Below are 14,101 nucleotides of genomic sequence, written 5' to 3'. Positions count from 1 at the left end.
CACACCTGCTGCAGATTAATAGATTCTAATTGTGTTGCACATTTGCATTTGAAAAATTCTGAACTTTTTTCAATGAGGCAGAACAAAAAGACCTGTAACAAATGAAACTAACATTTGAATATCTTCAGCTCTAAACTGAACTCATCTGTTACTTAGGTGTTACACAGTATTCCCTCAGCATGCCATTAAAGCTTAAGAACTCAAAAATATTTCCAGTCTTACCCATCTGTCTCTTGATGATGACCTAGTCTGAATAAGCTCCATGTTCTTGCAGGCAAGCAAGCGACTCCGAACTTTATAAACACAACGGTATACCTCTGCTAAGGCTTTGCCAGGCTGATACCTATAAAAGAGATCCCAAACAAAAAAAAAGAAAATCATACAAATTTTCTTTTAAAATTAGAACTGAGCTTTTAAAGGCAGCTTCGAGTTACTTGCCTGCTCTCACCACAGGCTTGACTAAGTAGACTTGTATGTTTCAGAAGAGCAGCAAGAACAAATCTGGACACAGTATCCAGGAGTGATTCATTAGTTAAAGTTGCAGTATCCCAATCTGAAAATAGAAAGGACTCATCAAAACCAGCTACTGTTTCCAACAAAAATGTTTTTCATGACATCATATAAGAATCTTCATCCTTTTAAATCTTCCAGTTTATAAGTAGATTCAACGTTAAAGAAATAAGTTTAACATCAGTAACTCAGCTGCTTCAGTGACAAATATGTTTTGGCCTGCTCAGGATACTCATGCCTAATACTCAGCCAACGAGGGCACATGAACCAGCCAGCCAGAAACTCAAAGAGCTGAGTTAGGTTGCAACCTCTTTCAGTGAGGATATGCAACTGGAGCTCTTTGCTTTATCCATCCAGTGAGTTCCATGTAATTTTTTTTAGAAACCTGTCATATTTGAGGCCTTCTGCTCTCTTTCACATTGTTGAATTCACATTCAAAAATTATTTTGCAGACTCACAACAAAACAGCTGTATCTCCATTAGAAGAACCAGTAATTTACTTTAACAGAGCTTAAGTATATGCTTCACAGCTAACGTTAATGAGATATTTTGAGTAATTGCAGAAACTTACATTTTGATTTTCCCCCACTTTAAAAAAGGACCATTATGAAAATACTACCATTCCACTATAAAATAAATGAACTCCCAAGATAACATCCTCAAAGCTCCACCTACACTCCAGGCAGAAATAAGATTATTTTCCCCACTTCCACACACGTACTTTCATAATAGTATTTTTCTTATTAAACAGAATAAAATATTAAAATATAAATATATTAAATCCTTGAAAGCTGCTACAGAGATCACAAAAATCTGTCTATGTAAATATGAAGTTTAACATATCTGTTCCCCTGAGTTCCATGACTTTGCGTTTGATGCTACACTGTTAACAGACAACTTTCAATCACCTGATATTGTAAACTAAACAGGACCACACCAACTTCTAGAGCACTCAACCCCATAACCAAAATAACATCAGTGAGCCCATTCACCTCAGATTTTTTAACTAGATGACCAGCATTCTTCTTTTTTTTTTTTTTTAACTGTAATTCTGAAACAGAATTATCTGTACTGCTCTCAACAGTCAAACAGTATCATTTGCTGCCTTCTTGATCTGGCCTAGTTTGGCCAGAGGTACAGAAACTAATCACCAGGTCTCTCAGAATTCCAGTACCACAGCAATGTTTACTGATTCTATACAAAGGAGGCCTAGAAAGATCAAGCAGGAACCAAGTCTACAGACAATAAGGATGAAGAATCATTGACACTGTAATGCCAGCCTCTCACAGACTTCATAAACTAAAGAGGATTTATCCTTTCATCCCATTCTGAGCATATTTTTCAAGTTACTTCCCCTTCCTCCACCTCCTCCTTCCCCATTATTATTTTTTTTAATAATTGCAATTTTCACCCCACTCTACTATGAAAACAGAAATACAAACATCTCAGTAAGTAAACAAGAGTCTCCTTTTCTCATACTTTGGAGGGGAAAAGAAGCTGAACTACATGCTTCTCAAATATGGAATCAGTGTCAGAATTAAGGAAGAGAAAACAGTGGAACACGACAATAAAATATATTAATCATGTCACAGAATTAAAAGTTGTTGCCAAAGAAAATACAAGACTTCACTAGGAACATAGCTGAAGCATGCAATATATATTCAACTTACATATACATTCTACATCTTACCTTTACTAACAGCATAGTCTTGCATGCTGATCCACAGGCTTCTTGCTGGCTCTTTTGTACAACCCAAGGCCAAATCAACATAGACAGTAATCTCAGGTCTCAGCTTATAATCAAACGGCTTCTGTTCCTCATTTCCAGATAAGGCCACTTCTAATAAGGAGCTCATGCATTTGTCTAACAGAAGGGAAATACTTAAAGATTAAATTCCATAAATTTTGAGGACTACATGCATCTATCTTGAAAGGCATACAAACATATTTCACTCACCACTATATCCCAGAATAAATACATTAATAAACCAACATTCCTCATTGTCTGACTACAAACTCTCAGTAGATAAGGAATAAAGTGATTTAGTTACAATTTATATAAAGTTCATGAAGATTTAGAAGCATTACCCTCTGCTTTAATATCGTAATCCTGCATCATTAATTCCCTCTGATGCATAACCACCTCTAACACGCTTGGTTGGGATGACTAGAAACAGTAGTGTTGAATGCTTTCAATGCTTCTATAGTAAATGAGAGGAATTTGGTTTTAATCATGTTTTCAATTAATAAAGATTCTACTTTCTAAGTAGAATACAATTTAACATAATATTTTTAATGAAATATGTGAACAATGAATTGTATATGAAACAATGGAGCCCCTGATTTCTCTGGTAAATGCCAAACATCTAAGAATAAAACAAATTTAAATTAACTTAATGAAGTTTGCCTTACTTCTTTCACTGAGAAACTGTATGAATATTTTAATTATCTCTCTATGGATTTCCAATACTCTTTGTAAACTATAGCAAATACTTAAATAGCCATTTTCCAACTCCTGGTACTATTAAGCTAAACAGACAAAAGAGCTGAAATACAAACTCTATGTACAGAGACTTACTCAAATGTGATCAAGAAATTTCAAAACAGAACACAAATACTCACAGTGACAGTTGGGTTTCTGCATTTAATAGCTTACCTAAATGAGGAATATCCATTTCAACTCCATCGCTGAAAAGTGGGGTTTTCAACCAATAGGCTGTATCTTGCTCCTCAGGGGACACTGGAGGTCCTTGAAGCATGCCACCAAGACACCGCCCAATAAGCAAAGCTACAGTTCTCTCTAGATCTACGAGCCATACCCAAGATTGGGCAGGCTGTGGTAAGGACACTCCAGCAGGATCAATTAATTCAGGCCCACCTAAAAGTATTAGCAATGAATTGCCAAATCAGTCACTGTTGCCCAGATACTAAAACCAATTCCAAAATTAGTAACATTAATTGCAGGTCCTATAACATTTCTCATTTAATAACAATTGATTTGCCCCTCCTTGTCAACAACTTGTAAACTAAAAAACAAGCAGCTAGGACAAATTGATCACATTTCAAATCGATGAGCAGCAAAAGCCATAACCATCCATGACACAGTAGCTCATGCTCAAAGTTTAAATTAGGCTTGTTCAACACATGGATCACATGCAGACTGAGACAGCTAATAATGCAGCCTGTCCTCACAACATTGTGGTGGTGGCTCTTCCCTGCCAAGCAGCCCCAGGCATGAATCCATGACTCAGCAACAACCAAACCATCAGTGTGCTACTAGCACTGTGTCAGCTGAAACCAGGGCAAGGGAAGGGCACAGTGTGGTGCTAACTCCATGTCTTGCACCCACCACGTACACTCAGCCAAACTGAAATCTACATCTATTACACATTATACATGCACTTGTGCCACTTGGCAAGTAAAACGCAGTGATTGTTGATAATATTTCAACCTAATGTAATCTCAAAAGAAAAGAGAACCCAGTAGAAGAAAAACTGTGGATGAAGGAAGAGTGTTCAGTGAAAAATGGACATGTAAGTAATTATTTGTAGACAGATAATATGGCACTACGCTTAATTTGTAATGAAGTTGTGTCAGAAGGATCTGGCAGCATCCCTTCAGGCAGTTTGCAGGTTACAGAACCATTATACTCATAGAATCATAGGATGGCCTGGGCTGGGAGGGGCTTTAGAGCTTATCCAGCTCCAAGCCCCTGCCGTGGGCTGGTTGCCACCCACCAGATCAGGCTGCCCAAGGCCCAACCCAACCTGGCCCCAAATGCCTCCAGGGATGGGGCACCCACAGCAGCCTATGCCAGTGTGTCACCACCTGCTTAATAACAAAAATTTAATCCCAATACCTATTCCAAATCTCCCCTCTTTTAGTTCAAAACCATTCTCCCTTATCCCACCACTGTATGCCTGCATAAGAAGATGGTCTCCCAAAATCAATAATTTTAAGTTAACTTTAAGTTACACTGCACAATGGAAAGCAAAAGTAAAATTTGGACTAGAGAGGAAATAGATCATGACAATTTTTTTCCATTTACAAGAACAGTACTTTCATGTATTACAAATCTAGTATTTTCAGTTCAATATATATATATCTTCTGTATTGCTCTTGCACTCCCAAAGACATCAGCATACATTCCAGGCTGCACTGCCCACAGCTCAAAATATTTCACAGCAAGGGATGTTAAAACACTTCAGAATTTAAAAATGAGATGCAGTAAGACACTACGCTTAAAAAAGCAGTTTTTAATGCAAATTAAGTCCTCCACTATAAAAAGTGATATCAGAGTCATCATCGAATCATTAAGGTTGGAAAAGACCTCTGAGCTCACCAACTCCAACCACTGACCCATCCTCCACACCATGTCCACTAAACCATATCCCTAAGTGCTATATTTCCACATTCCATAGAATCATTAAGATTGGAAAAGACCACTAAGATCACCTACTTCATATTTTAAAGCACTTGGTATGGCTGTGGGCATCTGGTTGCCAGAAGCATGCGACCTGGTTTAAGGCAGGATTATAAATTCTGCACCACAGTTTTATTTGGATAAGGTGAAGCACAGCACCCCTGTGGCACTGCTCAGTTCCCAGCACGACTGACATCTGCTTGGGACGCAGGATGAGTCACAGGAACAGCAGGCAGCAGGACAAGGCCATGCCGCTTCCCATCTGCTGCCAATCACAGCTCAGAGCCAGCAGAAAACAGGGCTGCCTCTGCCAAACGCAGCCCTGAGGACAAGCTAAGGAGGCATTCATCTGCCTTGCGGGCCTCCAGCTGGTCAATAAACAACAGAAACACCTTCCCACTAACCTAGGACATGCTATTCTTTATTTTTCATATTTAAAGTGTGTTATTTATTACACTTACCATGAAGTGGCCACTGCAACTCTTGATCTTCCAAAAGTGCCGCAGCAGGTAAGAGTCTATTAAGACGATCCAGAGGTGGCAACAGATCCAGCAAATAACTCAGCAAAGGCCGAGCTACTGACACAGGCAGCAACAATAAAGAGTTGACAATCTGAGACAGCATACTACCAGCTGCAGATACATAAATTACATCTACAGAGAAAAAAAAACAACCTGTAGTTACAATCTGAAATGGAATTGTATTATAGGCACAATAAAACAAGTCACAAAGAATGGCACAGAAATACCTCAGCTGTCTCAGTATGTCTTGAAGTTACACTTTGAATTGGAGAGCTTATTTAATAACCATAAATACATTCCATATTTTCCTTCTGCACTTTTCAGCAGTTAAACAACTGAATTGTCCTAACAAAAACATGAAATTGGTGCTTGGGTAAGACAACTAACCTCTTCCTTTGAAGAGACTTGAGATGCTTATATTGTGCAGATGTGAGGAAAATAAGGTTTTTTGTTATTCTAACCTAAATAAACAAGAACTGTTCTAAGCTGCCAATCCTGCCATTACTCACTTTTTTAATGAACATTTACCTCTCAATTTTTCTCCAACACTACCATTCCAAGAGCTTTCCTTAAGCAGCGTTGCAGAACGGGAATAGATATCTGTAGCATGAGGCAACAGAAGCTGAAGGTGTTTATGAAGCAGTGCCACACTGCTGGAATTCTAGAAGGAAATAAACATCAAATATCATAAAAATATAGAAATAATGAACTCCTTAAATATTTGTATCAGTTTTGTTTTCAAACACTCAAAATTTTGCACAGCAATTTTTAACATTCTGATACTCATGCATATTGAGGCAGTTTTTCCCCCTTTAAAATACAAATAAGGGTACATACTTCACTAACACTGTTGATGTGGCAAAAAGCCAGCAACTGCTTCTGCAGGGAACATAAAAGCTCATGAAGATGAGCAGGTTGGCTGTTTTCTGATGATGATGCACCCAGTAAAAATTTATCACTGTTCTTCTCCAGTTCTCCAAAGGCTTGATCCTATTTAGACAAAAGGGAAAGAAAAACAAAAGAAGAAAAAACCTCACTCTCTTCAAGAAGCTTTTTTACTTTCAATTATTGAGAATTATTATTAGTTTAACTCAAAGGAAAACTGGACAAAATAACTCACGCCTCACTCTGACCCCCAAATCGCACTGTGTTGAATTAGTATTTCTTAAGATACCTAAATGTTTTAGATCAGAAACCTTCCTAGCATCACCTAGGATGGCAGTATGAGGAGCAGAAGGTAGACAGCTGCTGGACCTCCTTGTGAATTCTACAGCAAAAATGGAGTCAGTTTCAAGTAGAAATTTGAAAGTAGCTGGATCTAGATGACTGGTGAATGTCCGCAGAACAGAACTAAAAATTACCAACCCTAACCCTCAGCAGATAGGGATAGCATGCTGGAGAAGTAAAGATCTCTGATTTCTTTTCTCCATTATATTTAACTGGCTAGTTGAATAAAAAGTTGCAAGAGTCATCAATTGCACTTATACTCACTCCCCTTAACTGTTCATCAGCCAAAGCTATTCTACAGCTAAGAACAATAATGTACTTGACATCCTACAATAAGATGGCTGACCCGTACTTGATGAACCACTGTAAGGCAGATTGCTCAGTGTCAAGTTAATCAAACAGACTTACATTCCTAGCTTCTTTCTCTGATTGCTGGCATTATGCTGATATAAAAGGGTTCCACAAAGCAATCTACCTATATTTGATGTGCCACATTGTATCTTCCAAAAAGATTTGCAGCCAAAAATAAAAGGAATAAGTATTTCACTCTGAAAAGAAATCAACTGCATTTATCTAAGCCAAGTTCAACAAAAGATATCACTACAAGATCATTAGACTGATAATGTTAGAAGTAGTGAATTAATTTTAGTCCACTTCCAGAGAGAGATGCACATGGCACTGCTGCTTTAGATAAACCAAAAGAATACAATTTTCTGGAAGTAGAAAAGAAATTCTAAGCATTTTAAATATTCAAAATTCATTGCCTCCGTAACAAAAATTAACTACAAAACCCACACATACTGTATAAAATCCCAAATTTCTTAGAAGGGTCTTCATTAAGATTTCAGCTAGATGAGTATCTGGATGACTGCTCTGGACACTGTATGTTTGATCAGAGAGATTTCCATAGCTGATGCATAATGAGGAAGTTTCCGTGGTATCAGATGGTGAGCTATAGCCAAGTAAAGAAGCTACATGGGTGTGATCTTGCAAGCTTGTCAAAATAATATCCAATTGCATTCTCTGGGAAAAAGAAAAAGAAAGAAAGAAGAGTTCAGAAACAATGAACTTTTTGTTCATGAAGTCAAAATAATGAAATAATAATAAAAAGGCATTATAGTTACAACACTATTTTTGTGTCTTATGGTAAAACTGTTAATCTGGAAGATTTTACCAATGAAATCCATATGTTTTTTTTTCTGCATGCCTTCAATACTACAGAATAGATTAAAACTCTGAATTAGATAACTATACCCAGTAAAAATCTGAGATTGACAGAGTGAAATAATACACCAGACCAATGCATTCTTAACTTAAGTAGAATTATGTATGTTTTGTGGTCATTTCTTTTTAACTTCTTATTTTAATTCTAGGAAGAAGAAAAGGGATAAAAAGCATGACAAGCATAAATCAGAACAAAAGTGGTGGCAGATACATAGTAACGACCTTTCATTTCAGTAGTGTTCCCTACTATTGCTGAAAAAAAACCTAATAGCATCTTGAAAAACCTAACCTGTTCTACTTCTTTGGGGCTTTTAGTTTGCACCAGTACAAATCAGAAACCTTTAGAAAATTAGAATCAGAAGATTCCTCTTCATAGTTTCAGTATCAGTGTTAACCAGTCTATTCCACAATAAAATAGATGTTATCTATAGAACTGAATAAGGGGTACTCTTATTTTTTAACTTGAGACTACTGCTGAAGCTTCAGCTCCTACTGCCAAAAAGAATAAGAACAGATGCTCCTTCTTTCCTGCCACTTGGAGGGTACTCAGCAAGTCTCCTCATCTGTGAAAACTCCTGGTCTTTACATTCATCAAAAGAGAAAGATGGAAGAAGTTACAATCCACTAATCTTTGCAAAGTAGAATGAAATCCATGTAGGACAAACGTTATATTTCCTAGAAAACAGTTAAATTACTGTTTCCACATTCTAGAATCTCATTTGGCCAGGCTACAGAGTTAAAGTAGGGCTTTTCAATGCATTTCATCAATAATGTGCTAGCTTCACCGTTCAAAAACCCCTACTACTCCAGTAGAAGAACATACAGCATTGCTTTCAAAATACAGCGTGTTATTCCCTTGACCATACCTGTCCTTTTGACAAGCTTTCCCATCTATCAGGGCCCTGGGGTAGAAGAGAGTGTAGCAATTCCATTCTCTCACGCAACGGAGGAAGTAGCATAGTTGCTCCTACTGAGAGAGTCTCAATTACGACCTAAAAACAAAGCAGATAGGATAGGGAAAAAGCAACCAATTTGACTGCAGCTTCAAAAAAAATTCACACAGTACATGACACACGTAATATACAACCAGAACACAGACTGATTTTCATTTGACATCAGGTTTCTAATACAAAGTAGCAAATTCATCTTTTAATCCAGTACGTGAGTGTACACAGTGCACTGAAGGAATTAAATTAGTCCAATAATATTGTCAAATTTGAAGATCTTTGTGAATTGCCATTTTCTCAGAGTGCCACTGTAAGGGAAGGTGGTTTAGTTTAATCAATCTACAAAATTAATATTTTTCAGTTATCAGTGGAGTCACCATCTCTGGAGGTGCTCAAGGAACATTTAGATGTTGTGCATGGTTTACCTGGACATGGTTTAGTGGGGAAATATTGGCGGTAGGTGGACGGTTGGACCGGATGACCTTGGAAGTCTTTTCCAATTTTGGTGATTCTATGATTCTATGAAAATTGAACAACTGGCCCTATATCTGAAATTCACAATTCTCACGTACGTAAAACTATTTTCACAGCTCTATTCAGAGGTTTTCCACCTTGCTACGAGCTAAGTGCACTGTTCTAATAATTCAGTCCCATATAATATTTTTTAACCACAAACTCAAGCTGAGGATACAAGCTATTTTTTTTTATTGGGGCCACCAAAATATTAAATTTATACTCTTGCTGGGCTGGGCATATACTCCATACAATACAGCACACTGTTCTATTTCATTTAAAAACAATGCAAAAGATATCTGACAGTTAGTTACTTTTGTTCACTAGTAAGCTACACAGCATCATTTCTTCAAAGCTGGCAAAAATTTACAGAGAAACTAGAGTCTGATTCTGTAAAGCTCAAGTATCTGTAATTACAACCAATTTCCATTATCTATATTCCTTGCTCACATTAATTATTCCATAACCTGAAAATTTAAGGCTTATTATTATAAGCAATAATAACTAAAACGTTAGGAGGAAAAAAAAAACATACATAAATTTTTAAGTAAACATTCTCCACTGCTTTTCAGATCATAAAACAGTGATAGTGATTAATTTCTTAACTGTAATGAATAGAACTGTATTCATCTGAGTGTCACATTTACAAAGTTAGAGTGAGAAATTTCTAATAACACAGTTAAAGAAAAAAACTATAAAGTAAAAAGTAGATTAAAAAAAAAAGTGAACAAAGTATTACTTACTTCTTGAATTTCATCAGGGACAGAGGAGTCCATCAGTCTAAACAATAAATTGCGAAGAGGACCTGCTTGCCGGCCAAGAATACTAGTAGCAACACCTCCAGCCAGTGCAAGTGCAAGATGATTTGACAGCAGCTTCAGGCACAATTTAAGAAAACTGTGATGCTCCCTGTAAGAAATACAGCAGCATTCATATTTTCTGTCATTAACCTTACTCATCCTCACTGACTTGTGCACTAAGATTTTATTTTGCAAATCAGAAAGGTAAATAAATTGTAACTAGAACTTCACATAAATTCATCTGAAAGCCTACTGCTTATCTGCTAAAAACCCAGACAACAACAAAAAAACAGAACACAACAGCGTCTTGGTTCACAAAGGTTCCAAGGGGCAATCCATTTAGAAAAAAAATCACTAGAATTGAAAGGCAAAAATCTTTCCAAAATACACTTATTTAATATATATTTATTTACTGTATTTATAAAAATGTAAATACTGTATTTATAAAAAATATAAAGTGTATTTACATACACTTATTTGCTGATTTACAGATCAACGGAGAGACAAATATATTGCTCACATAAAGAAAAAACAAACTGTTTAGGAAGTAATAAATGCGATCTTCTCTCATATTTAGAAATGAAACCATCAGATTAAAAACAAAAAGACAGGATATTAATTTCTGGTCATCCTTCTTGAAAACTTCTAAATTTTTTTATTTTGTAGAAAGGAGAAAAATTTCTTAAGAATCTTTGTTGCTTGCAGTGCTGTTTGCAGGTGTCCGTGAGGAAGCATTCATGCTTTTGTATTTTAGAGTATTGCAACAAAAACATCACTTTTTGTGTAAAAGCTTCAAATCTGGAAAGCTATAACAATGACTACTGATGATTTATCAAGAGATTGTTTTAGTCAACATGGTACTACCAAGATGGGCTTAGTTTCTTACACTTGATGGAAAAATGGAACCAACTTTCTACATTTTGTTCGTTCAGATGGAAAACAATCACATTTCTCTAAATTACATGAAAAAAAAAAAGTTGCACATGACCTTTAAAAAGGTCTTTCAAACATTCTGAATGAGTCCTACTTCTCTAGAGGTGATCAGAGACCTTGAGTTCCACATAGGAAGAAAGAGCCCAACCTCACATGCTAAAAATGCTTGTAGAAAAATATTCTAATTCTTCTGATTAAGTTACAAAAACTTATAACATGCAGGTGTTAAATATACCTTGATGAAGGAAAAGGAAGAGGGGGAATTTCACTGTTAATTTTGTCACAATAGTGCTCAAGAAAAGAACGAAGATGTGAAAAGGTACTTTCTTCAAGGTCTACACAATAGGGTCTGTGCCATGCCACAACTTGCCTGGAATCAAAAATCAAAATAAGTTAATTAGTAAAAATATTCCAATTTAAGCAGATTGAAGTGAATGCTTTATCTTACTGACTTAGGTTTTTTTCTTAGAAGAAACTAACATGACCAACCTCCTGATTCCTGCAGGTAATGTAGGCTCTTTTACACAAATCAAACGTTTTTCATTCATAAACATAAACACTTAAAGCATCATGAGTAGAAAACCATCAAATTGGTGCAAAAGCTGATACATTCTCACAAAACTGCTTTAGTACGAACTCTAGATTATAAAGAGGTTTTAATGAAATACAGGGAGAATTGAAACAAGTTAGTAGTCCCACTTGGTACTATTTGAGGCTCACTGTTTTCCTCAACTGAGTTTTCAACGATAGTTCCCGTTAAAACAGGACATCCTGAAACTCTGAATTATCTTCCAAACATTAAAAGAGTTTTTCTATTCCTTTCTGTTACTCCATATATGAGTCTGAGGTTTATCAAATCACTGTAATCAGTTGATCAGGCCTTCGCTGTAAGTTATTATTTCAGGTACTGCGTATTAATTACTAAACCACTTATTTAGGTACCTGTTTTCAGTTTATCTTGACACATAACTACTTAGGAAGTTATTATGAAGTTTAAACCTATGACTAATGACTTCTCTGAATTTATCTATTTCCCAAAGTCTTATTCTTCGTTGCCTTGTTACACTGAAAGAAACTACATAAACAGCAGAACACGCAGTCAGAAGCACCAAACAACGAAATACTGAGTCCTCTCACTGCCGAACTTGATAATTTTCAGTAAACAGTTCTTATTTTTGTCTCATAGCAGATAATAAATCTTAATTTAAAGGTACTATATCCATAGTATTATATCTATATTATTGGTGCTGCTAAGCTATTACTTCTTGTAAACTTCAACAGTTTGAAAAGAACAACAGGAAAGAGAAAGAAATTAAAGAGATTCTTCAGTCCAAAACATTACAAGCAGAACACTTTCAATGTATCAATGCCTTCAGGAAAGTATTACATGTATCCCAAAGGGTATTGTACATTTAAATATATATATATCTGTCCCCAAGTGTCACCATTACCTGTCTCTTGGAAGAGCTGTCCAGGCAAGACTATGAGAGGTTCCTGCTGAAATTTGTTGAATTGAAACTCCATCTAAACCACTGACTTTCTTCGGTTTGGTAATGGGACCAGTAGAGTTTCCCTGGCCACACTGTCCCATTGAATTGTTACCCCAAGCATAAACTTCATTATCTATAATTGTAAATAGAGCAGAAAACAGAATCTGAGATACAACTGCTTTTGATCACATAAAGGAAGATTACATATCTTCACCCTTAATTTATTTTACCATGAGAAAGTGCCAAACAGTGACTGTCACCAATTGAAATATCAACTATTCTTGTAGCAGCCAGTTCCTCAATAAGTTTGGGTCTGAGAGCAGTCGCCTCAGAAGAGCCACAGCCAAGGCATGCACCACAGCCCCATGCATAAACCTAGAGCAAACAAACCACAAAATATCAGCATCAAATTTGTATCATTGGTGATCATCAGCAATGTACTGGATAGCCACTTTCACAATAATTGAAATAATGTTTTAAAAAAAAACATGCAGAGTACTTTCATCGCTTACACACATTTAATGTAATCTACTTTTATTGTCCCCAGACACTCAGATTTCTGGCTATAGAGCAGATCAGCTGGGAAGGCTATTGCAAGAGGAGAAACTACTACATTAAACTTCAGCATTCTTGATCCATACTTTAAAAACACATTCTCTTTGAATCCTGGTGTGGTGGAAGTTCAGCTAGGTTATATGTATACGAAGGTTTACTGTATTACATGCATATACATCATGCCAGTGCAGGATCCCATTTACCACCTAACATTTATCTCCAGACTCTCCTGTAATATTCTGGATTAGAAATAAAACAGTTAACATGTGTATTCTAAAAAACACATTTAAAGATACTATTACACTACTTAATCACATTAGTTGGTTAACACATTAAAAATTAAAAGCATTTTGCTGCTTTTTGCTTCCTGAATCTAATTTGGTTTTGTACTGGTTACATTTTTTAATCTAAAATAATTATTTTCTGTGGCTAACAAAGACTCTTAGAACGTGCACTTTTGCTTGGCTCTGCAGAACACTCTGACTAACTCTAGCCTCTTTGGATCTCGGCACTTTTAGTCAGTCTCACATCAGGAGCCTTACACCAGCATTCATGAACTAGCTGTATATTTTCTCAACAGATAAAATAATAGATGCTGAAATAAACCCTAAGCTGTCTTCTTAAATACCAAGTGCCATTGTTTGAGTGAAATTTTATTTTTGCCTACCTGTCCTGTTGATGTTAAGGCAAGTGAAGACTGGCTCCCAGCACAAACTTTTCGAATAAACATTCCTTGCAAGGCTTCTATAACTTTAGGTTTATATACTCTATTTGTATCACCATGACCAAGTTTGCCTAAAAAAAGGAAAAATTACAAGTGGAAAGTATTTTCAATATATAAATGGCAACAACTGGAAGTAACAAGAAAAGAATTATTTTCAGATTTCTAAAAACGTCAGGGTATATTTTTATAATCAACAAATATAACTGTTATTATAAAATGTATTCTCTTTTAAAT

General features: G+C 36.1%; 1 protein-coding gene across 11 annotated transcripts in view; it reads right to left on the bottom strand.

The window, feature by feature from the left end:
* The window catches only part of HERC1 (HECT and RLD domain containing E3 ubiquitin protein ligase family member 1), a 95,646-nt gene that overhangs the window by 56,546 nt on the left and 24,999 nt on the right, over positions 1-14,101 (bottom strand). For all 11 annotated transcript variants that reach the window (XM_040706775.2, XM_040706778.2, XM_040706784.2 and 8 more), the window contains exons 8-21: positions 13,811-13,938; positions 12,819-12,963; positions 12,550-12,721; positions 11,334-11,468; positions 10,109-10,274; positions 8,772-8,897; positions 7,483-7,704; positions 6,292-6,444; positions 5,983-6,115; positions 5,395-5,586; positions 3,167-3,388; positions 2,201-2,374; positions 439-553; positions 223-343 (exon numbers count right to left, since the gene is read on the bottom strand). In XM_040706775.2, coding sequence (XP_040562709.1) covers positions 223-343; positions 439-553; positions 2,201-2,374; positions 3,167-3,388; positions 5,395-5,586; positions 5,983-6,115; positions 6,292-6,444; positions 7,483-7,704; positions 8,772-8,897; positions 10,109-10,274; positions 11,334-11,468; positions 12,550-12,721; positions 12,819-12,963; positions 13,811-13,938 — 2,204 coding nt within the window. The remainder of the gene's footprint in view (positions 1-222; positions 344-438; positions 554-2,200; positions 2,375-3,166; positions 3,389-5,394; positions 5,587-5,982; positions 6,116-6,291; positions 6,445-7,482; positions 7,705-8,771; positions 8,898-10,108; positions 10,275-11,333; positions 11,469-12,549; positions 12,722-12,818; positions 12,964-13,810; positions 13,939-14,101) is intronic.

This window comes from Gallus gallus, chromosome 10, assembly GCF_016699485.2.
Source record: "Gallus gallus isolate bGalGal1 chromosome 10, bGalGal1.mat.broiler.GRCg7b, whole genome shotgun sequence".
Taxonomy (NCBI): Eukaryota; Metazoa; Chordata; class Aves; order Galliformes; family Phasianidae; genus Gallus; species Gallus gallus.
Note: the sequence above shows the minus strand (reverse complement) of the source record. Positions and strands in the feature narration are given on the sequence as shown.